This window comes from Biomphalaria glabrata, chromosome 17 (assembly GCF_947242115.1).
Source record: "Biomphalaria glabrata chromosome 17, xgBioGlab47.1, whole genome shotgun sequence".
In the NCBI taxonomy this organism is placed as follows: domain Eukaryota; kingdom Metazoa; phylum Mollusca; class Gastropoda; family Planorbidae; genus Biomphalaria; species Biomphalaria glabrata.
In genome coordinates this window covers 13,083,845-13,108,115 of record NC_074727.1, presented here as the reverse complement: position 1 = coordinate 13,108,115, position 24,271 = coordinate 13,083,845, and the positions used below count along the sequence as shown (strand labels likewise).

General features: G+C 37.5%; 2 protein-coding genes across 2 annotated transcripts in view; one reads left to right on the top strand and one right to left on the bottom strand.

Annotated features, from left to right (window-relative positions):
* LOC106055563 (probable G-protein coupled receptor 139) overlaps window positions 1–24,271 on the bottom strand; it is a 48,605-nt gene that overhangs the window by 13,140 nt on the left and 11,194 nt on the right. The window lies entirely within an intron of this gene.
* LOC129923744 (nucleolar protein 58-like) lies at window positions 5,314–22,000 on the top strand. The gene is made up of 2 exons (XM_056016255.1): window positions 5,314–5,391; window positions 21,401–22,000. Exons 1-2 carry the CDS (start codon window positions 5,314–5,316, stop codon window positions 21,998–22,000), a joined length of 678 nt encoding a protein of 225 aa, XP_055872230.1.

Below are 24,271 nucleotides of genomic sequence, written 5' to 3'. Positions count from 1 at the left end.
CTTTGTTTTTCGGCGTCTTGTAATTTTTTTTCTTCTAATTGCATGCGTTTTTCAGATTCTTGCCTTTGTTTTTCAGATTCTTGCCTTTGTTTTTCAGATTCTTGCTCTTGATATTCTTTCTCTTCTTGTTTCTCTGCCCACTGGTCTGGCTTATGAATTTGCTTTTCTTTGGCTAATTCTATCAATTCGAAGAGTCGTTGTGTTCTAGAACCGGAAGCCATATTTAATTTTTTTGTTAGTTTCTTGTATTGGAGCAAAATGTTAAATATCTGGATTTTGGCTTTATCTCAGATATAATAATAATATAGTGACAAAGTTCTTGAAGCCTCAATTTGCTAATAATGCTTGACAGTAAACTTGTAGTTACTGGAGTCGTATGATTGAATATATAGATCTATTGAGCCGAGTACTTTTTACTGGTTTAACAGTTGGTTAAATCTGGTCTTCTGTTTACTTTGTGCCAGACAAATGATTATTTACTGGTCTTCTTTATAATGCCAGTTATTTACTTTACTGGTCTTTTATATTGCCAGTTATTTGCTTTACTGGTCTTTTTTATAATGCCAGTTATTTGATTTACTGGTCTTTTAATAATGCCAGTTATTATGTATATTGGTCTTATTCCTTTTGCCAATTACATATAATAATAGATTTCGTGAGTTAGACGTAACTCTAACGAAAATCTTTATAAAAGAATTATCGATAACCAACTGACCTGTTAAACACAGAAATTCTGTCCTCCGTTAAATAAGAATGAAGTTCCTTTAAAGAGTTTAGAAATTGGTCCTAGATCTTGAATAACTTTCGTTAGAAGTTGTCCATAAACTTTTATTAGTCGGAGAGTGCCAGATGTCACAACATGCAGATGTCACAATGTGTTGTGATGCCGGGGATTTTACTTGAAATAAAATAGTTGAATAAATGACGATCTAGAATCACAATAAAAGATTCTTTGTTAAAACAAAACTCTGGAACTTTATTTAAATATAAAACGTAAGTACAGCTTATGTACAAGTTACAGATCAATCAACACAAAATATCACAAAGGCTTTTAAAACAGAGCTCTTAGAAGACCGACTGACTACTAGGAAATTATTTTATTGACTGGCGTTCTTTCTACTCTCGTCAATTCTCTCGCGCTAACTCTTTTAAAAAAATGTCTTTGTTTAATTTCAAATCAACCAATAGATTTGCAACATCATAATCACGTCTTGGGTAAAACCTGAGGTGCTGTCAAGGGTCTAGATTTGTGGCGTAATTCCTGAGGCTCAGTCAAGGGTTTATATTTCTATTAAATGTGAAATGTACAAATAATTCTATAATGACATCTGTGACAATACTGAAAGCGAATGTAGACCTAACCAATCGTATCGTCTATTCTAACAAACTGGTCAGTTTAAGGGCCTAGCCTAGGCTACGTGTCATGACAAGACAACCAAGCGATAGTGTTTATTGTGTGTGGAATTGTCAAGCGAGAAAAAAAACACTGCCATGGTTAGTCAAGCATGTAAATCTACTCTTAACATGCATTTTTTTCTTTGCTTACAATATCTATAACTAAATGCATAGACCTAAATCTTTTTTTCCCTTTCAAGGGTCAGTCTTGGCCACTAGCGGATCCAGAACTTTGGAGTGGGGGAGGGGCGATTTTTTTCCAAACCCTAACCCTAACGCCCAGTAAACCCTAACCCTATGCATAAACGTGTGTACAGAACACACATACACATACACACACACACATATATATATATATATATATATATATAAATATATATATATATATATATATATATATATATATATATAAATATATATATATATATATATATATATATATATATATATATATAATAATAATAATAATAATCTTTATTATCCGTAAGGAAATTTGTCTTACAATTTGTGCATTACCAAACAAAAAACATTATAACTATAAGAAACCAAAGTGTACATTCACACCAGACTCACTCATAATTTACATGTGACAAAGTTTGTACCAGGTTGCATTTGTTCCAGAGTAAGATTCTTCTTTTGAGTTTTATATTGGCTCATATATATATATATATGAGAATTTTAAAAAGCAGCATTTCTCAACCTTCGGCGAAAAAGTGGGGCAACGCTATAAGGTTCCCTAGTGGGGTTTGGGGCAAAGCCCCGACGACAAAAGCGTTTTCTTGCATTCTTCACTGCAGAAACGCATTCTCCTGACATCTACCCCTCATCATTCATCAATGGAGTTCGTGGCGAAGCCCCGACAACAAAAGCATTTTCTTCTATTCTTCACTACAGAAACGCATTTTCCTGACATCTACAGCTTATTATTCATCAATGAAGTTCGGGGCGAAGCCCCGACGCTTAAAGCATTTTCTTGTATTCTTTACTGCAGAAACGCATTCTCCTGACATCTATGCTTATTATTCATTAATGGAGTTCGGGGCGAAGCCCCGACGCCAAAAGCGTTTTCTTGCATTCTTCACTGCAGAAACGCATTTTCCTGACATCTACAGCTCATTATTCATCAATGGAGTTCGGGGCGAAGCCCCGACGCCAAAAGCGTTTTCTGGCTTTTTTTACTGCAGAAAAGCATTCTCCTGACCTAAAGCTCATTATTCATACTATTAAAAAAAAGGACTTTTTGAATAATATTGTACTTGAAAGATATTCTAATATGAATTTATAGGCCCTTAATACATTGCAAATAAAACCGATTTGTTCCTTGAAAAGATAAGATACCCCACATATTTAGATTTTGGCTTTGAGGATCGCCGCTGAAAAAAAATTATTCGATAAATAATATTAAATAACATTGTAGTATAAGTTGTGAGTTATAGTCCAAAATTTATTTAACTAGAAAAATATCCGATTGAGTAAATGTTGGGAAAAGGCGACTATAAATGTATTTCTTTCGGTTTAGAACTCATCTCAATCATGATTCTTATACTGAAAAATTTCATTTAAATTCTAACTTTTCCAATGCAAAGTCTTTCTTAAAATAATTATGATAAATTCATGTGAAATTACATAAACTCTGGAAATGGGAGGGGCGGTAGAAGTAGGGCGACTCGATATAAGAATTTAATTTATAGTATATATAAATTATATTAGTGGCAGATTTTTTACATTTTGTAATTTCTAAACTATAATACTAAAAGAAAAAGTATTGGTTTGTCCGATGGGGGAAATGCAATTGCATATATCGCCCTTCCCACCTGGTGCAACCCTTTTTCATTTAAATTTACTAATGATAAAATTTGAGATTAGAGTATGGTACGGCATAATATACAATGGGTTCACATATCAATACGTAGTTTATATTATATAGATATTCAACTAATTTTGTTCACAAACTATGATTCTCCATAAAAATAGGGCCGCCCCCCCCCCATTCAGAGGGCTAGAGTGGGAAGGGCAGTACATGCAATCGCCCTCCCGCCAACCCCACCGAATCGACCAAGATACCAGAAAGGGAGCGACATAATATAAAATTTATAGATTAATTCAACTAATTATGTTTACAAACTATGATTTCTCCATAAAAGTAGGACCGCCCCCCCACTCAAATGGTTTAGGTGGGAAGGGCAGTAGAGGTATTCGCCCCCCCCCCCCCCCCAAACGGTAAACAGGGAACGACATAATATAAAGATCGGTTAAAATATCAATAACAAGTTTTAATCATATAGATATTTAATTGATTCTGTTAGCAAGCTGTGATTTCTACAAATAAATTGGACCGCCCCCCCACTCGAAAGTGTATGGGGGGGGGCGGGATTGATACCATTGCCCCCTCCCGACCCCACCAAATCGGTCAACATAAATAATTAGTATATATTATTAACATAAAAAATAAATTTGTATACAAATTGTGTGAATTCTATACTAAAATTCGCCCCTACCGCCCCCCCCCCCTGGATCCGCCAGTGGTCTTGGCTGCCTAATTGTGTTGGGGCCGTACGCAAAGAGCTTCTTTATGCCATGGTTGCTTCTCCACTTAGACCATATCTCACAAGTCTGATGGTCCAGCTGAAAGATTCCCTTTTCAGAGTTTTCGGGGGGGGGGGGTGGCAGATGATGTAAAGTTCATATGTTTCTCTGATCGACGGTTAACGAGGGTGTTATAAGGCCAGCACAACGTCCTTACTTTCCATATGTACTTCAGGTATCCCTTAGAGTTGTGTGTACTCCGGATATTAATGTGGACGTGACCTTATGATGACCTCATCACCTTGACGATTGTAATATAAAATCCTTTAATTTCAGAAGGTTAAAGGGTAAGGTCTTGTCCAAAATTCTTCAGTACAGGACAAACTAAAGAAAAACAAAAAAAGGCAAAAGATTTAAAGTAACGTCATCAGATGTGTCAGTCTTACAATGGATGAGAGGACTAGAGATCACTTGTGGAGCCCCAAAGAGAATGACCAACGGACATAGGTGTAAAGTAGCATGTTCTTATATAAGGAAATATTTTTACCACCAAGGAAAAACAACTCCTGAACAAGATTACAAAAAGAGAGTTTCTGCTATTATGTTCAATAGCTTTTATAATTGTTCAGATCTTAGAGTGACAGACGGACGGAAAGACAGACCACATACAATTGGTGTGGCTAAAAATATTTTTTTTTTTGTAAATCTTTTTTTTTTTTTTAGCATCGGGAGATTTTGAAAAATTTCAACTTGATTCGAGAACGGGAAAATTGGGAAAAAATATATAGGGCCTACAATTTGAACCAGACAGATGGAGTGAGTTAATATACAGGGTGCGTCAAAAAAATATATAGGCCTACAATTTGAACCAGACAGATGGAGTGAGTTAATATACAGGGTGCGTCAAAAAAATATATAGGGCCTACAATTTGAACCAGACAGATGGAGTGAGTTAATATACAGGGTGCGTCAAAAAATATATAGGGCCTACAATTTGAACCAGACAGATGGAGTGAGTTAATATACAAGGTGCGTCAAAAAATATATAGGGCCTACAATTTGAACCAGACAGATGGAGTGAGTTAATATACAAGGTGCGTCAAAAAATATATAGGGCCTACAATTTGAACCAGACAGATGGAGTGAGTTAATATACAGGGTGCGTCAAAAAATATATAGGGCCTACAATTTGAACCAGACAGATGGAGTGAGCTAATATACAGGGTGCGTCAAAAAATATATACACACTTTGAACTGTCATTGACAATTTATTTCCCGTTCTACAATGCTAAATTTCAGCACTCGGAAAGCTTAATGTCTAATTGGAAAAATAAATGTCAAGATGGTTCTGTACCACACACAGTACCGGAGTGGCAAGGAAGTAACTGCAACATGGCGGACGTGCATTTGAGTTTTGAAGAGAGGAAGCAGATAATTAAGTGGTACTGGAAGTTTGAGAATGTTGCTGCGGTTTGAAGACAGTGGAGACTTGAGTATGGTACAGAACAACCTTCAAGGTTCACAATTACACGTCTACAAGACAAATTCACGGAACAGTGTGTGATGTGCATAAAGGTCGATCAGGGCGACCTCGTACAGCTACAAGTGGTGAGTCCACAACTGCAGTCTTGGAACTGTTTCAGCGTTCACCTCAAAAGCGGCAAGCGGCACGTGAGAGTAATGTAAGTGCTACTAGTGTGCTACGCATTCTGAGGAAAGGCAAGTTTCGTTTGTACATTCCAATTCTGGTACAACAGCTAAGCGTGCGCAGAAATCTCAGTGGACACTTTGGTACGATGTACGGAATCAGTGTTGACTCGTACTCAGCAATGTATTGATGCTGAAAGCCACCAGAACATTACTCACATTAATCACATTTATTTTTCCAATTAGACATTAAGCTTTCCATGTGCTGAAATTTAGCATTGTAGAACGGGAAATAAATTGTCTATGACAGTTCAAAGTATGTATACATTTTTTTGACGCATCCTGTATAAGCATGCATGCTCCAATACATCAATTCTCTAAAAAAAAAAAAATTACATAAAAAAATCTTTTTAAGCTCTACTGTATGTTGCCTGGTTAGGTACAATACATTTTATCTCAGAAAAGAACAACTTTAATGTGCCTAATTTTATTTAGGTTTAGGTTTTAAAATATAAAGGTATAAATTTAAAAAAAAACTATTTCAGCTAATCCATTGATTATGGCTAATCTAAGAAGCAACACAAACAGAAGCCTTTAATAATATGCATCAAAAGCTATACGCTTGATTAGAGCTACAACTGTTAAAATAATTCATTCATATTTTGCAGTACAAGAATTGTCATAGTAATATCTCCTTTAACTATAAAGAAATGGACTTTAAATTTTCAAAGTCGACACTTTTGTGTACCCATCAAAGAGAGCCACACAGCACTTGATACACATTACACAATAAAGTGTTCTCATACTCTCTAAACTAATTTGAATGCTCTGTTGGAAGTAGGTCTCCTAATACTGCGTCACATCTTAAAAAAACTATTTCAAACGCAAGAACAAATTACTCTCTAGAACAGCGGTTCTCAACCTTTTATGCTCGGCGACCCCTTTTACAATCCCCCACTTTGCCGCGACACCCCCCCCTCCCCGCACACACACACAGCAATTGAAGAATAGACAATAACAATCCATTTTTTTCAATGGTCTTTGGCGACCCCTGGCAAATTGTCAAGCGACTCCCAAGGGGATCGCGACCCACAGGTTGAGAACCCCTGCTCTAGAATCAGACAAATTGTCTTTCCCAAGTGTTGTGGATGGTTTATTCCTTACTTGAAATTGAACTGTCAAAAAAGTAATCGAAAAAAAAAGCATCAACACTAACCCAAAAACAAATGACAATATCTATCATTCTCAGAGGACCAACACGTGAGGTTTTATTGTTAGATGACCACGTGATGATTCACGTGACATGTGCCAGCAATATTAAAGGTATCTAGTGGTACATAGTTACTTACGTTGCCTTACGAAGCGCTATGAATTAAAATTGTAAATTTAATAGTGAGAGAATGTATCGTCCATGCGATAAGTGTCCTGAGAAAAATGGAAAGCTCTAAAGGTGTAGTTATAAACTAACACAATCTAAATCTCTGTATGCTACGAACAACATTATGTCATGTGCTATGGAGTGTGTATGCGAGTCCATATTGGCTGAATAGATTTAATGTAACCACGAGTAAGACCAACCAACCAGCGCAGACGAGTTTAGGAATAGGATAATCTTGGAGGTCGTGAAATAATCGTGAAATAATCTTGGAGGTCGTGAAATAATCGTGAAGTCGTGAAATAATCTTGAAGTCGTGAAATAATCTTGGAAGTCGTGAAATAATCTTGGAAGTCGTGAAATAATCTTGGAAGTCGTGAAATAATCTTGAAGTCGTGAAATAATCTTGGAAGTCGTGAAATAATCTTGAAGTCGTGAAATAATCTTGGAAGTCATGAAATAATCTTGAAGTCGTGAAATAATCTTGAAGTCGTGAAATAATCTTGGAAGTCGTGAAATAATCTTGGAATTTGACAAAAATCTTGGAAGTCGTGAAATAATCTTGTAAGTCGTATAATAAACAGTGCAATGTTTATAGAAACATTTTAAAATGCAAACATTTACGCAGCAGAGATCCCAAATATTTCACTTTGACAATGTGTTTAAGTCAGTTCTAGTCACACTAGCTAAATTCACCACATCAGCTAAAGGTAATTGAATCTTCAAGAATGAGACAAAGTCCTCACTGCTGTAAAGTTCCAGAGGTACAAACTCTACAGGCTACATTTTCCCCCCTACTAAATAAAGACTCAAACGGTCGCGTTCTTTAGAATTTCGATAGCTCCATCAGACGTGAACTGAAACCAGATGGCTACAAAAGTTGGTTAACTCCCCTTTTATTTCCCTTTACATACGCAGAGTTTAAGATACAATTGGAATATTTGCATTTTATCATCAAATTTAAAGATCTCTGCTCCGTTTCTAAACTTACAATTGTAAATGCAAGTATGCCTGTGGTAGTTCTTTGTTTAGCTAAGCGCTGAAAGATATAAAATATCTATTGTTTACAATAATGTAGCGCTCAAAAGTCCAAGAATGTTATGTTATAATGTGAGTTTTACAACAGGTTACTATTTGGAAGTCATTGGTTAACATGCATGACTAGATGCATGACGCGTAGGACGTAATCATCTTCATTTTTGAAGTAACGTCTGTATTTTATAAGATAAGATGACAAAGAGTCGCACATAATGTTACACACAATTGTGTGGATGACGATCTAAATAAATAAATAATAAATTGAAATACATCTCTACCTCGGAGCTCTCGTCTCAGTTGAGAGAACCAAACCCGAACTATTGGCCCGAATGACACGGTCCACAGCAGCACTTGCAAAACTCAAAACAATATGAAAAGACAAAGCGTATTCCTTGGCACCAAAGTCAGACTTATGTGCTCCCTTATTCTTATACGCTTTCAAGTCTTGGACGCTGACTGCAGAGCTAGAGTGGAGGATCCTTGCAATGAAATTGAGATGCTACAGAAGGATCCTAGGTATCACATTTAAAGATCGCATCACAAACCAAGAGATTAGAGACAGGGTTACTGCAGCGATTGGACCCCACGATGACCTGCTAACAATCGTAAAACAACAAACGCTAACTAAAACTCTATAGCCAAATTACAAGGTCTTCAGGCATGCAAAGACCTTCTTGCAGCGAAAAAAGAAGAAATTGGTAAGGCAGAGAGGAATGGAAAAAGATGCCCCAATGGTCCAACAGACTAAAGGATAGGTGAAGGTGATGGTAAATACATCTATATATATATATTAACTAATTATTATAAGAAGAACACTCATAAAGACCCAGGTATATATTTAAAATAAAATTGATATTCAAATGCGTACTTGCATACAAATCAAACGTAGAATATCTTCAAGATAATTCACTTTGAGCAAAATTGTCTACATAGATCTTTTTATTTATAACGTTGTTCCCAACTTTTTCAGGTCTTTGGGCAGTAACCGTCTCCATTACAAATCATCTTCAAAGTAGAGCAAGTGGAATCGAGTACACCTCCAGAAATCGCATCTGTCTTTTCTACCAAGAAAATTGAATGCACTATGTCAGAAGTGTGAGATACAAAAACTGCCATTGCACCTAAACTTTCCAAGCTACATAATATATGGTGTTATCAAATTCTCAGTATCTCTTCTAGCTTTTACGATCGCAACGTGACAGACAGACAGACGCACATACCAAACTAATTTAATAACAGCTTTTCCCATTACGTTCGGGGGGGGGGGGGACAATAAAAACAATAAAAAAAACAAACTTTTTTCTTGCACTCTATGGGAAACAGTATGGTCTCACGGCACGTCACTGCACGAACCAGGGTGTCTAGAAATTAGATTCTTAAAGATGTTTGTGATATTTCCATAAAATTTGCATTAGCCCAGGGTTGGGCAAATTACGGCCCGCGGGCCACATGCGGCCCGCCGAAGTGTTTCATGCGGCCCGCCGACACCTATAGAAATCAGGTGTGCCCATGGTATATACATACAAAAATGCCTATATTAAAAATAATATCTATATAAATTATTGAAACTGTCTCATTATAAAAGTTTTAAGTAAACGAAGATTATGCTAATTGGCTATACATCAATACACTGGATTCAAGACACAATCTCTGAGTAGGCTTGGAACAAGATGGCAAGTGTAACAACTGGTGGAACTCAATCTTCGACTGAGAATTTTTTTTTTTAAATTGCCCAACCATAAACTTTAAACAGGAAAGTTTGCACAAAGCTGCATAAAATTTCGTCAATAGCCGCAACCACATACAACAAACAAACCAATTAGAGCAAAGGATGTAACCACACGGTTAGTGCCGATTTAGGAACAAAATAATCCAATGTAACGCTAGCTTAGCATGGGCAAGGCAAATGAAAAAAATAAAAAATCTCAAGGAAGAAATTGTTATATTACTTGAAGGACATTGACTGTGACTTTGATACCAATATTTCTAATGAACAGTGAAAGACAGATTTCATGTTTTTTTTTATAACTGCTATTGCAATTGGTTGTTTATATATGAAATATAAATACATATTAAATCTTTTCAAACAAGGCTTTCCCATTTCCACAGGCAAGCAAAAGAAAATAGCTTTTGTCATTTTTCTTTTCTGAAAGGTGAAACTATTTCTAGTGAAATAATTAAAAGTACAACACTTATTACGACTCCTTAATTGTGCAATTTATAAAAGCAAATTTTAAAACGCCAAGAACCAGTTTTCAATATTATCAGCTCACCATTTATCGCAGAACCTGATTCAGCTCCAGAGGACATAACTCCAAGAGAAGTTCCAGTCAGTACTACCATTGGAGTCTTATGGGTGCCAGAAGCTGTATTTTTAAAATTAAAAAAAACTTTTCTGCTGTTCACACTATTGGGGTACACATACATCTGTTCTTCTTCTTCGCTCTTATTTTACATGTTGAAGGGTTCAGATCAGTAACTCTATATCTGAGATGAACCGCGAAGTGGTTTCCAGATCAGGCAGTTCTCCGAATAGTCTTTGGAGAGTCTTGTTCGGGTCTCTTGATTTAGTATGCACCATCGAAGGACATAGTCAGCATTCTCTGGTGATGCTCTATAAGGGCAGGTTTCCCTTGTCCCGACATTTAGCTTCCGGAACATATATTATTGTCTCATTCAGTGAGCAAACATTTTTTGTGGAAACTAAAGTATAAACACTGGTCAATGTTGACTGACTAATTTGACAGCAGTCACAGGGGTAAGCTAGTTTCACAGTTCCGGAACATTATGTATGAGTGTAAAAAGTAAAATACTGCACATTAAGTAAAAATGTATATTTGTGGGGATATTGTGATATAAAAAGACAACAGCAATTTTAAAAAATCGTAAAATTGGTTTCAAACATTGCTAACTCTTGTAATTTTTCAACGCGGAGTGTAAAAAAAGAAAGAAACGTGAATATTACACTGTAAATATGAGTTAAAAGACATTCAACACAGTTGGCGAGCGTATCTTTCTAAGATATATACATATATGCGGCCCGCCATTTCCAAACTTTTTTTTAATGCGGCCCTCGATACAAAAAGGTTGCCCACCCTTGCAATAGCCTAAATAAACGAAATAAAACGTTTTATATAAACTGTTAATATCTATTATACCCGAAGACAAAAGATTAATTTGTACATTTTATAATAGTTTTACGATATATAAATGTTAATAAATAAATGTTATTGAATATATGTAAAATTAACTTTTTTTTCCCTTTAAACTTCTAGCTTTCATTTATTTATCTTTTAAAAGAAGTGTATTTAAACAAATAATTTGCATAATTAATTTTAAAAACAAAACGGCACTTTTTCAGAAGATAAATGCAATCGTTGCAACAGAACTTTGCAAGGCCTAAAATATCATGATATCGAATTTTCAATATCTTTTCTTGTTTTTGATATAGAAATGTGACAGAAGGAAGTACGGACGGACGGACGGACGGACAGACAAACTTTTTTCCTTTTTCGGGAGACGCTTAAAAAAAAAGGTAATCCCCAAATCTTTAGTAATAAATAACGATACGACATAAAAAAAACACTACAAGAAACATATAACTAACGGGGTCAACATGGTTATTGACAGTAGAACTGAAAGTAAGACAAAGGCTATCCTGTAGTTTAATAGCCCAATTACCAGCGAGACTCCCAACGCTTGGTTCGAATTTGCTTTGAAAACTGAAGTACTTCTTTCAAGACAACAGAGCGAAATGATAAGAACAACAACAACAACGTAAAAGCCAGTCGATGACGTAGTGTCTGTGATGACGTAGTGTCTGTGATGACGTAGTGTCTGGAAACACAGCCGCAAAAATTACGTCACACACCCCCAACAGATATATAGTCACACATATAGTTACTCTTATTTCTTCGACATCGCGCCTATGCTCGTGTAGCGTGCTAAGAGAGTTCTGGGTCAATCTCTTGTCTGGACATATGGGAGAGGGAGGGGGGAGGGTATGCCAACTTTGCATTGGGATTCAAACTCTAGCCTCCTCAATTTGGTAGCTAATAGGTTGATGCTTATGCCTCTCTACGCATACATACTACATTGCGCTCTCAAAACCATTTCTCGACACCTTCAAGGTCTTTGATTCTATTACAAGCACAGCTTTGAAATGAAGCTCATAAAACGTTTCGCCCACATCTTGATATATCAAAATATATCCTCGCATTTTTCTGTATATTACAATCTCCATGGGAACACATTTATAAACTACTTCCCTCTGTGATTTATATTTATGCCATGTCGAAATGGAGACTCACAAAGTAAAAATGAATAATCTCTGTGCCATGTTTACATTTTGATTTTTAATATCAGGCATTTTGATTTTTAAGATCAGGTTTACATTCTTTAAGCAGTAAAACACTGTAAGATAGAAAAAGAAGAGAAAGACATATTGAGAAATATTGTGGCGTTAATGAATAAAACATAAGGAAATGAGAACGGAAAAGGAGAGAGTTTGAGATATAAATCTTAGCATACCCGATAGACAATTTTAAGGACGCTACATTGAAGCATCACTGTTGCTTACTAAACAGTGGTGTACTGCCCCAAGTGTCGGAGCCTACAAGCCCCAAAATTGTATATCAAAACACGTTATGTATTCGTTTTTTTTTTTTGGCTTACTTGTTTCTCTAACTCAAATATCAATTACTTAAACTATTAGGAGATGGGAGGAGTGCCGGCTGATCTTGCTGCTCCGGGATCCCTGAGCGCCAGACACCCTCCTTACGCCACTGCATCAGAATAAAAAAAAATGAGGAGGATTAGAAATTAGATTGCGCAGTGCCCAACGGTGCGCACAAATTATTACATACTTTCCAAAATACAAATTTTAAATTCGCTGAAGATACAATATCAACGTAGGCCTACACATCAAAGACTCAATTTATTAAAATCCCTCGTGATACAATGATACTGGTTCACTTTTCTGAAAAGTAAAATTTAATAATGTAACTGGCTACATATTCTAGTTTATACCTTGAATTGTAGTACTATCAACATTTATTACAAACTAGCCGTTGGTCTTTAAAACAAAAATTCTCGAAATTTGACACGTACACATTTTTCTTCTTGAAAGAGTACTAGGCCCCCACGATGACCTTCTGGCCACTGTAAACAAAAACAAAAGCGAAAGTTAAAACTGTACGGCCATATAAAAAGATCAGGGCTCGCAAAGACTTTAATGGACGGAACAGCGCCAGGGAATAAAAAGACAGACAGATGAAGTGATGGGGGAAAAAAAAAACAAAAAAATTGACGGGCCTGTCCAGGGAAGTGGCTCTTACCCTGGTATAGTGAAGAGTGGAGAGAGACGGTTGTCAGATCATGTGATAGTTCACGTATAAAAACACTGCTTGACGTCTCATGTATGTATCAAGGGTTTATCTGGAGCCAAAGGAAGAAGGAAAGTATTGTAAACTAGCCGACCCACGGCGTAGCATACGCCGCTATTTTGCAGGGCCGGTCTTAGGCCACTGCAACCTATGCGACCGCAGTGGGCCTCGCACTTTCATAGGACCCGCGCTTATTCTAGGTGTAAATTGTTAAATTAAACCATTTTATAACTTATAACAGATTTCTCGCGGCTGCCTCATTTACCAGGAGCTCCTGGAAAACTCAAATTGCAAAATATACGAAAAAGTCATGAAAATGTCCGGAAATTATTTAAAAATTTTAAAAACTCAATACAAATCTCCTGAAATATATAGACAAAAATTGTCATTTTGGGGTATCATTCAATATGGAAAACGCCAATCCTACGCGTGATAAAAACGGCATTATCGCAATAATCATACTTGTGGAATCTGGTGAAAGAAGCTTCTCGCGCCTCAAACTAATGAAGAATAACTTGAGGTCAACATTCTCGAAGATAGATTGCAATATTTTTTAATTCTTGTTATTGAGCGTGATCTATGTAGGAAATACATTTTTATGATATGCTATGACTTCACTACACGCAAGGCTCGTAAAGTAATTCTGTACGTAGTAAAGAATGAATAAAATGCAAAGACGAATTTATTTTCTAATACAAATTTAATTTTCATTTATTATCCGTATCCTTGCCCAAACTTGGCCCCGCGAAATCCGTTTCGCATAGGGGCCCACAACGGTTGAGTCCGGCCCTGCTATTTAGTGAAGGGTGATTACAGAGTAGATTACTTGTTCTCTTCCCCCCCCCCCACTTCCTCTTTTTTTCGCCGCTAAAGTTACGTGGGTTAGAAATAAATAAAAGAGTGATCTTTTCTCGACTTCTTGGTCATAATGGTTAAGTCCGGCCCTGCTATTTAGTGACGGGTGAATACTAATTGTTCCACCCCCCCCCTTTTTTTTTCGTGGGTTAACTCTAGTCTGACTTGCAGAAATAAAAGAGTGATCTTTCCTTTACTCCTTGGTGTCCAAACTATTGAGCCATGAAGAGAATCATATATATAGAGATAGATGTTTACAGGATATTGTAGTCATCAAAGAGAAGTACTCTTATAGCCACAGAACTATTCTAAGACTCAAAAAACAAAGATTTACTGCTGCAGGGGTAAACGACTGTATAGAAAATACGAAAAACGTGCATATATGTAACCCTGCCGGACCAAGTAAAACAAAGGACGTTTGGGCCACGATGTTGTTCTCTAAAAGCGCGGGAAAACGGAAGGGGGCGGAGATGTCAGGCAAAGATGAATGGGAAAAGGGGGTACCGTAGTGTTAGTGCCCATCGCATATTAAATAAAAGTGTGCTGGTTTTTGATCCCGTTAGGTTGGAGGGTGCCTGACATGTAAATAAGTTTGTTTTCGATCTGCAGACGGGTGTTTTTGTCATTGCATTGTTGTATAGCAGTGACGAGGAGGTCGGTGGTACCCCTATGATGTGCGTTATTAAAATGGATAGAGACGGGCTTAGATGCAAAGTTACGAATGTCTCGAAGGTGTTCTTGGAGTCGTGTTTTTAAGGTTCTGCCTGTGTTTCCAATATAGATCATTTGACACCTTGAGCATATTATAGCATATATGACTCCTCTACTATTACAGTTAAATTTGCCACTGATCTTGATGGTCATTTTAGGACAGGTGATGGTGGGGGTGGCGAGCGTATGTTTGCAGGTCTGACAGTTACGTCGCTTACATGCCCAAGTGCCAGAACTATTCTGTTTGTTTCTTAGAGTTATTTCCCTTCCATTTAGTCCCGTATTTATAGTTCCACTACTCCTAAATGGCGTATTCTCTACGTGAACGGTAGATTTTGGGGCGCCACAGTTTTAGTCCTGGTAAGTTCCCTCCAGGTCCCTCAATTTTTTTGTCATTCTAAATCTAAATGTGTCTCCACAAGATATTGCTATTCCACTAACAGTATATTCTCAATGGGTAGGTTACACTTAAGACTAAAAAGAAATGAGAATCCCATTTTCCATATCACTTTCGCTTCGCACAATCGTCTGCTCTCTTTTGATTGGCTCATTGTATTTTGTAAAGTCAAAGAAATGTAGACAGGTATATTGTTACAGCGTTATATGAAATTATCCTGCTATTGAATTCGAAAAAAAAAAAATTCTAGACCTTTTCAAACATTTTTATACACTTTTATTCTTAAAATGATCTCTTCGTGTATATGGCTGGATTGCAGTGTGCAACTTTTATTACAACATGTATCCTAAATGTTGCCAGCTCTCCTAAAAAAAGTTACTTCATTTACTAGACCTAGATCTAAGTCTTTAACAAGGTTCCTAAATGTCCTTAATTTCTCAAAAAAAAAAAAAAAAAAAAGCCACCCCCGAAAGAAGAAAATCCGCTATTAGTTCTGTGCGGTCTGTCTGTTCTACTGTTCTATTGTGTTAAATGCGCCTTTGAAAATCCGATTTCTGTATATTTTGTAAGTGCTAAAAAAGGGATGCAATGACGTCATCAGGAAGTGAACTCTCTTGTTTTTAGAATTAGAGATGCAAAGTTTGTTTTTTTTTCTATACAAATCTATCATGCAATGTTCACACTGGAAGGTGACAAGCTGGTACATTAGATGTGATCGCAGGCTACCATACTTCTAATGTACATTTTATATATGGAGGAAGAGAGAAGTGTGATCATTGAAAGTTTGGAGTTCGTAGTTTCTTGTATTCACATTTTTACAGTTTTCTGTGACCTTGTCTCAATGCCAGAATACGCTGAGATATTAACAATTACTACTATAATAAACCACTATTAACATATTCATCTGCAAGAAAAAAACCCACAAAAAAAAAACAACGAAAAAATGGCAATCTAATTTCACCATTATGTTCATCTAAGTTCTAAGCTAATGAATAATATCGAAACCTTTTTTTGACCTGCATTCCTAAACGAAAATTCGCACCCAAGTGGTCGCCTATGAGTTCATAAACTCTGTTAGCTATCTAGCTTTATTTAATTATAACAGTTTCGTTTTCATGCATTTCAATAATTGTCATGAGTTGTCTAACTTTTGTGTACTCAATTCTTATAGGCTTTAAAAATCTATGCTTGAGGTCCGTCAAATAAGTTGTTGATCTGAGGTAACAATCCTAAGATATTTTTTCAATACATATTACATATAAAGACTTATGACCAAACTAAGCAGTGGCTTTGAATTATAGTTGATACAATTTTAGTGAGTAGGGCCCGAGTGACTCGGGTCTGCTTGTAACTCGGGTCTGCTTGTGACTCGGGTCTGCTTGTGAACAGGTCTGGAAGCCATGGTTTGTGTTTTCAATAGCCATGCTAGTCTCAAAGCTCAGTGTCCAGTGGACTGAATGGTTTTAAAGAATGCATTAGAATTCCATGTGTTTGGCATCGTACTCTCAGGAGATGCTGGTTTCTGACTTGTTCATTTACACAGAGAGACATATAGCCTGATAAGTAATTAGGCTGGAATAATGATACAGAGAGAGAGAGAGAGAGAGAGAGAGAGAAAGCTTTATAGTGTAGGAAAGAAAGGGTCTGAAAGAAAGAAAGAGAAAGTCATTGAAATAGATAGATAGATAGATAGATAGATAGAGAGAGAGAGAGAGAGAGAGAGAGAGAGAGAGGGAGAGAGGATAGAAAGCAAGGAAACTATCCAAATAAAATACAATTATATTTTGTCCAAGATTCAATCACATCATGCACCCTGTGTAAATCCAGTCACACAGAAATAATCACTGCGCTGAAACTCAATTAGTCGAGTGGCCAACCTCAGGAAACTATTTTCATTTTGTTTGCTCTGCCTGACGTTACCATTCAGTTAACCCAATTCTAGCAATCCAGCCTCTGAGAACCAATTTAACCAAATTCCCATGAACCACTTTTGGAACGAACACATCTGAATGAAGGCAATAGCAAATAGGAAGAAATACACTACATTCTATATCACGTATTTTATAACACTATGGTTCCTTGATCCTCAATTTGACGTTGATAATAATTAAATAATTTTATTGAAAATCGAAAAACGTCTGCAGTGAGACATTCCTAAATGCGGCGGGCCTCGGAATTCCCAAGACCGGCACAGATTTAGTTCAAAAGTCTTTCGTTTGCGTCATTTTGTGTAACTTTTTTCGTGGCCAGCAAATGAAATGACTGTTTACATCAGCCAACCCGTACATTGCAAGGTCTGAAAATGCTTTAGGCGCCAGCTTGCTTTGACTGACCTGGAAGAGAGCACCTGGATGCAGGCGGCCTCGAACGAGACATGCGGGTCACAGATATGAAAACCTCATGATAAACCTATTACCATTGCTAAAACCCCCTCCCCCATTTTAGTACGGTCAAGTTATTGGAAAGAGAACACAAAGGAATTAGAATAGTGAATAGTAATAGGTGACAAAAAATGAAGATTGATTTAGAGTACTCTTACTAAATAGTAAATGCGTACTTTGCCTATAGACTTGGCCATACATAAATATTTAGTAATTCTACGTATGCCATCAACTCAGTTTCAAAGATACCTATTAGAAATAAATATTAACGTGTAGTAGATCTAGTAGAGATCCGATAAACATCATATTATCCATGGGCGTAGCCGGGGGGGGGGAGTCCAACCCCCCTCCCGAAAAAAAAATCCTGGCTACGACCATGATATTATCTATAATCATTAATAATCTTAATAACACATTCAACTTAAATGGGCTCTTCGGACAAATGTCTGCGAGTAGTTGAGGAACTAACTATTATCAACATCGTTGCATTATAAATATTTTGTTGTGTGTGTGTAAAAGGCCGGAGTTACGACTATGTAGAGACAAAGCAGCGGCCCAGGGCCTCACTCTTAAAAGGAGGCCTCCAAAAAACAACAACAAAAATCCTTTATGATTATGAATATTGGAGGCGCGTAGGCTGAGTAGTTAAACGCTTAGCTTCCGAAGACTGGAATTTTTAATTCCGGGATCTTGAGGGCGCTTCTAGTTGGAGACAAATCAAGACGGTAGGTCGTTATACTGGTCCCATGACACTCTCGTTAACCGTGGGTCACAGAAACAGATGACCTTGATCAGCCCTACAGACCGCGTGTGTTCTGAAAAAGGAAACTTACTTTTTTTAAATTATGCATAATAAATATATAAAAATAAACGAAAGTGACATTGGGTGTTTAAGGTGACATTGCGTGTTTAAGGTGACATTATTGAGTGTTTAAGGTGACATTGCGTGTTTAAGGTGACATTGTGTGTTTAAGGTGACATTGGGTGTTTAAGGTAACATTGGGTGTTTAAGGTGACATTGGGTGTTTAAGGTGACATTGTGTGTTTAAGGTGACATTCGGTGTTTAAGGTGACATTGTGTGTTTAAGGTGACATTGGCTGTTTAAGGTGACATTGGCTGTTTAAGGTGACATTGGCTGTTTAAGGTGACATTGGCTGTTTAAGGTGACATGGGTGTTTAAGGTGACATTGGCTGTTTAAGGTGACATTGGTTGTTTAAGGTGACATTGGCTGTTTAAAGTGACATTCCCTTTGTATTAATTCAGTGCACTTATAAATTTCCACAAAATCCCTGAACTGGGGCTTCACATACTTATATTCGACCCTACCTGCGTGTGTGCGTGTGTGTGGTCTGAGAAAGACTGTCTTGCCAAAGTGCTCTACTTCTTTAGCTGTATAATGATCTTATTATAAAATGAATTTTTCAAGTCTTACGTAAACAAATTTTGTCAATATCGCCAATAATACCAAGCTGTAGTAGGAAGCTGCTTAGTGCATTACAGAATGGGTCATTTCCAGAAGAAACATCCAGATTTAAACAGACCTTCAATTAGGATTTGTAAAATTTTTCGATCGAATCCTTTCTTTGGAGAGTTTCTATCCCAACCGGTCGACGCAGGAGAGGACAGTTCTCCCCAAATATATGACCTTGAAGAGTTCTCCTGAGATAAGTCAGAAATTGGATTGGGTGACGAAACAACCCCCTCTCCCCACACACATACCACACTTTCTAGATTTGTCACTTTGGGCTTCTATCCTGTTATATACTGTCTTGGTATTCTCTAGAGTTTTGTTTGCTTTTCAAATAGTGGTCGGAACTGAATGTTGATGTAATTGGGTTGGTCATTGTCCATATGGCGGCTTCTTTCATTCGGGCTGATGACGAGAAACAGAAAACAGGGGGAGAGGAGGAGAGGTGTAGTACACAATGTCTGTGTATGGTGTGGTCTGTGTGGTGTGGTGTATATGGTGTGGTGTGTGTGTGTGTGTAGTAAAATTCCTTGTTTCCGTCATATTTCTGTTTATAGCTTGGGTGCTTGTGTTTTTGTTGTCACTGTGGCTGTGTCTGTAGATCTAGGTTATATGAAAGGAAATAGAACTGAAAGTAGAAAACTTGAAGGCACTCAACTCTTCAATGACTGTGTGCTCTGATAATATTTAGTTTAATGCTCTACTAGCGATAGTGCAGCTGCTGACCTTAAGGGACTGTGGTCGAAAATATGACTTCGATAAGCTCTTTCCGTGTAAATTATAAACTTAGGAAATGCTAAGTTTATTGAACACTAATAACCCAACTTTCTACCCAACACACTTTTTCATTTTATATTAACTAACAATAAAATGTGAGATTAGAGTGTGGTGCGACATAATAAACAAATGGGTTCAAATATCAATATGTAGCTTAAATTATATAGATATTCAACAAATTTTGTTCACAAACTAGGATTTCTCCATAAAAACAGGACCACCCAACCACTCAAGGGGTTTAGGTGGGAAGGGCAGTAAATGTATTCACCCCCCCAGCCACCACACGATCGGCTAACAGGGGAACGACATAATTATAATCTAAAGATCGGTTAAAACACCAATAACAAGTTTTAATCATATAGATATTTAATTGATTCTGTTAATAAGCTGTAATTTCTACAAATAAATTGGACCGCACACCCTTAACTGGAAAGTATATGGTTGGGGGGGGGGGGGGCGGGATTGATGTCATCACCCCCTCTCCAATCCACCAAATGGGCTAACATACTAGAGAGGGGGCGAAATAATCTAAAAATAGGTTGAAATATAAATAATTAGTATATATTATTAACATAAGTAATAAATTCGTATACAAATCCTACATATTTAGCCGTATCTATGAATACTGAAGGATTAATGTTCCTTGTTGGTGTCAAACCAAACAATGAATTCATTGATGCATGTCTATTCCAATGAACCGTTGTGTAAAGTTTCTTCTTGGTTCGAGAATGAATGCGGAGGAAATACAGTGTACAGATTTTTTTTTACCAGGCAGACAGACAGACAAAGTGAGTTGATATAAGCTTTGTAAAAAAAACTCAGAATTAAGAAATCCTCAAAAGAATCCCGCGACGCTGGTTATCTTTTGATTAACGATAATCCTTAAAGCCTTTTCTAGTCTTTGAGATCCGCTGGTGTAATCAGTTCATAAGGGCGAAAAAAAAAATCTAATTAATACTTCTTCCCCCCCCCCTCCATCTCTCTTCTAAGATATTCTTATATCTTGTTAGCACGCAAACTTTCTATCGGTAAATCAGTTTGTGCAATCTAGACACTCTTCTACATGGTACTGATTGACTTAGCCAGCTGGTAACAAGGAGAGAGAGAGAGAGAGAGAGAGATGAATGATGTCATGGAAGATTAAGTAAACCTAATCATCATCGACGGCAGCATAAGTTTAATACAGATGGTTTCAGGTTGTGAAAAGTGTCAGCAGCTCTGTTCTTATACGACTATATTCACGGGTGAGTCAAGAACCGAAGAGCACCGAAGAGCACCGAAGAAAACAGAAGAGCACCGAAGAGAACCGAAGAGCACCAAAGAGAACCGAAGAAAACCAAAGAGCACCGAAGAGAACCGAAGAGCACCAAAGAGAACCCAAGAGCACCAAAGAGAACCGAAGAGAACCAAGGAGAACTGAAGAGCACCGAAGAGAACCCAAGAGCACCAAAGAGCACTGAAGAGCACCGAAGAGAACCGAAGAGAACCCAAGAGAACCCAAGAGCACCAAAGAGCACTGAAGAGCACCGAAGAGAACCAAAGAGAACCGAAGAGCACCAAAGAGAACCCAAGAGCACCAAAGAGCACTGAAGAGCACCGAAGAGAACCGAAGAGAACCCAAGAGCACCAAAGAGCACTGAAGAGCACCGAAGAGAACCGAAGAGCACCAAAGAGAACCAAAGAGCACCGAAGAGAACCAAAGAGCACCAAAGAGAACCGAAGAGCACCGAAGAGAACCAAAGAGCACCGAAGAGAACCGAAGAGCACCAAAGAGAACCAAAGAACACCGAAGAGAACCGAAGAGCACCAAAGAGAACCGAAGAGCACCGAAGAGAACCAAAGAGCACCAAAGAGAACCGAAGAGCACCGAAGAGAACCGAAGAGCACCGAAGAGAATCGAAGAGCACCAAAGAGAACCAAAGAGCACCAAAGAGAACCAAAGAACATCGAAGAGAACCGAAGAGCACCGAAGAGAACGAGAGAGAACCAAAGAGCACCGAAAAGAACCAAAGAGAACCGAAGAGAACCGAAGAGCACCGAATAGAACCGGAGAGAACCGAAGAGAACTGAAAAGAACCAAAGAGAACCGGAGAGAACCAAAGAGCACCGAAAAGAACCGAAGAGAACCGAAGAGCACTGAAGAGAACCGAAGAGAACCGAAAAGCACCGAAGAGAACATAAGAGCACCGAAGAGAACAGAAGAGCACCGAAGAGAACCGAAAAGAACCGAAGAGAACCGAAGAGCACCAAAGAGCACTGAAGACAACCGAAGAGCACCGAAGAGAACCAAAAAGCACCGAAGAGAACCGAAGAGCACCGAAGAGAACCGAAGAGCACCGAAGAGAGCCGAAGAGCACCGAAAAGAACCGAAGAGCACCGAAAAGAACCGAAGGGAACCGAAGAGAACCGAAGAGATCCGAAAAGAACCGAAGTGCACCGAAAAGAACCGAAGAGCGCCCAAACGGAAAAGTTGATCTTAAGGAATGTAGACTAACACCACGATGAACCCCGAGGTTTGCTGAGACATTTTGTGGTTTTTGTCCAGCCTGAAATTTTATTTCATGATTTTTTTTAGTCTAAAAATGAAATAAGAGAACAAGTTGAAAAGAAAGAGAAACACTATTTTTACAAAGCTTATGTTAGCCCACTCTGTCTGGTCTAAATTTTGAACGCATTTTTCTCCCACTTCCCATTCTCGGATCAAGTTGAAACTTTACACACTTATTCATAGTCGATGACAATACACAAATCAATTAAAAAAAAAAGAATTTTGTGAATAAATTAGTGGTGATTAATTAATTAATTTTGTTTTATATAGAAAAGGGAGTTAAACTTGCAGTATTGAAAGATGGCAGTGATTTTTGCGGTTCTTCCCCTTTCATAAGTTCTGTTTTACTTTCAAAGTTTTTTTTTTGTTTGTTTATTTTGCTTGTTATTTAGATGAAATCAAACTTTAAGTAGTGAAACTGACCAAGAAGGCCAAATTGCCCCTTCTTTTTTTTTTCCCTTACCACGATTAAAAGATAACTTTATGCGTAAATGTGGCTCACTGGCCTCTTGCTCTGTCATTCCTATGAGCCTGAAGTCAACGTATTCCAATGTCCTTGCAGGGGGTATAGGGACTAGACGTATACATCATTTCCGAAAGAATGTCTGAATGTAACGTATTAAGGTCAAGGGTTATTGTTTTGTAGAGTATCTGTTTTCATTTCCCGACTTAGTCCGTTAGGCTCCCTTCACATACATTTGGCCTCCATTAACATACGGGCCAACCTGGCCATTCATTCCTGTAGTTTTGTTTTCGTTTGTGTTCCAGTCGAGTTCCGCAGCTGATTAGAAGACATCTAAAAACAAGATATTAACATACAACTTTAGAAAGGCCAGTAAAAAAGAATATTATGCATATATATAAATATATTTTATATATAAACTTAGAAACTTTTTATCTCTAGCGTAAAAGATTGCTCTCAGCCACTTGGCTCTGTCAATGCCAACTCCGAGGCACTTCATCTCTCTCGTTCATACACAACACTTCGTCAAACCATTGAGAGCTTTTTGTTCCGCGTGTCCCTCCAATGCCCATTTTTAATTCAACATTCATTTCAAATGTTCTAAGTTATTCTTTTCTCATATCTGCAAGAAAGCGAGGATCTCAGCAGAGTTTTGCGTTCAATCTTTTTTTTCCTTACATTGTTAAAGACATTTTTTTTTCAATGGATGTCACATTGATAAAAGAAAATATTGCGTAATATGACCTTGACACAGATTTTTGCATTAATACAGAAAATGCGTTCAACAAAATAAGAGACGTGATTGAGCTTGTGGACTGTAGAGATGGTTATAAGTGCTTGATTATTTGGTGTAATGCACACATTGTAAGACAAATTTCCATTTGGATAATAAAGATTATTATTATTATTATTACGAGTATTCATTTTCTGGCACAGCCAGGGTTGAGTTTCGTTAAAGAGAAACATAATTCATCGTAGTCCCTTTATCAGTTTCCTCCGAGGAATTTTCTGGTGATGTGGCAAGTCTGCAGCAGTAACCCCCTCTGACAAGTAACGAGGATGTTCCTAGGAATGCTAAGGGCTTTGAAGGTATCTGTTAGATCAGTTGTTATTATCCTCTCGGTCGATATAACAATCGCGTATATTGTTATTTTGGATAACTTCTATAAACGCTTAATTTTCAAGCCTAGTTCTCATATTTTCTTTGTTTTTCTATCTCAGTTTTTCTTAAATTATGAGACAGTGGTACGGCGATGTCATAATGGTAGCGGTTCTTTCTTGTATCAAGGAACAGAAGATCATGG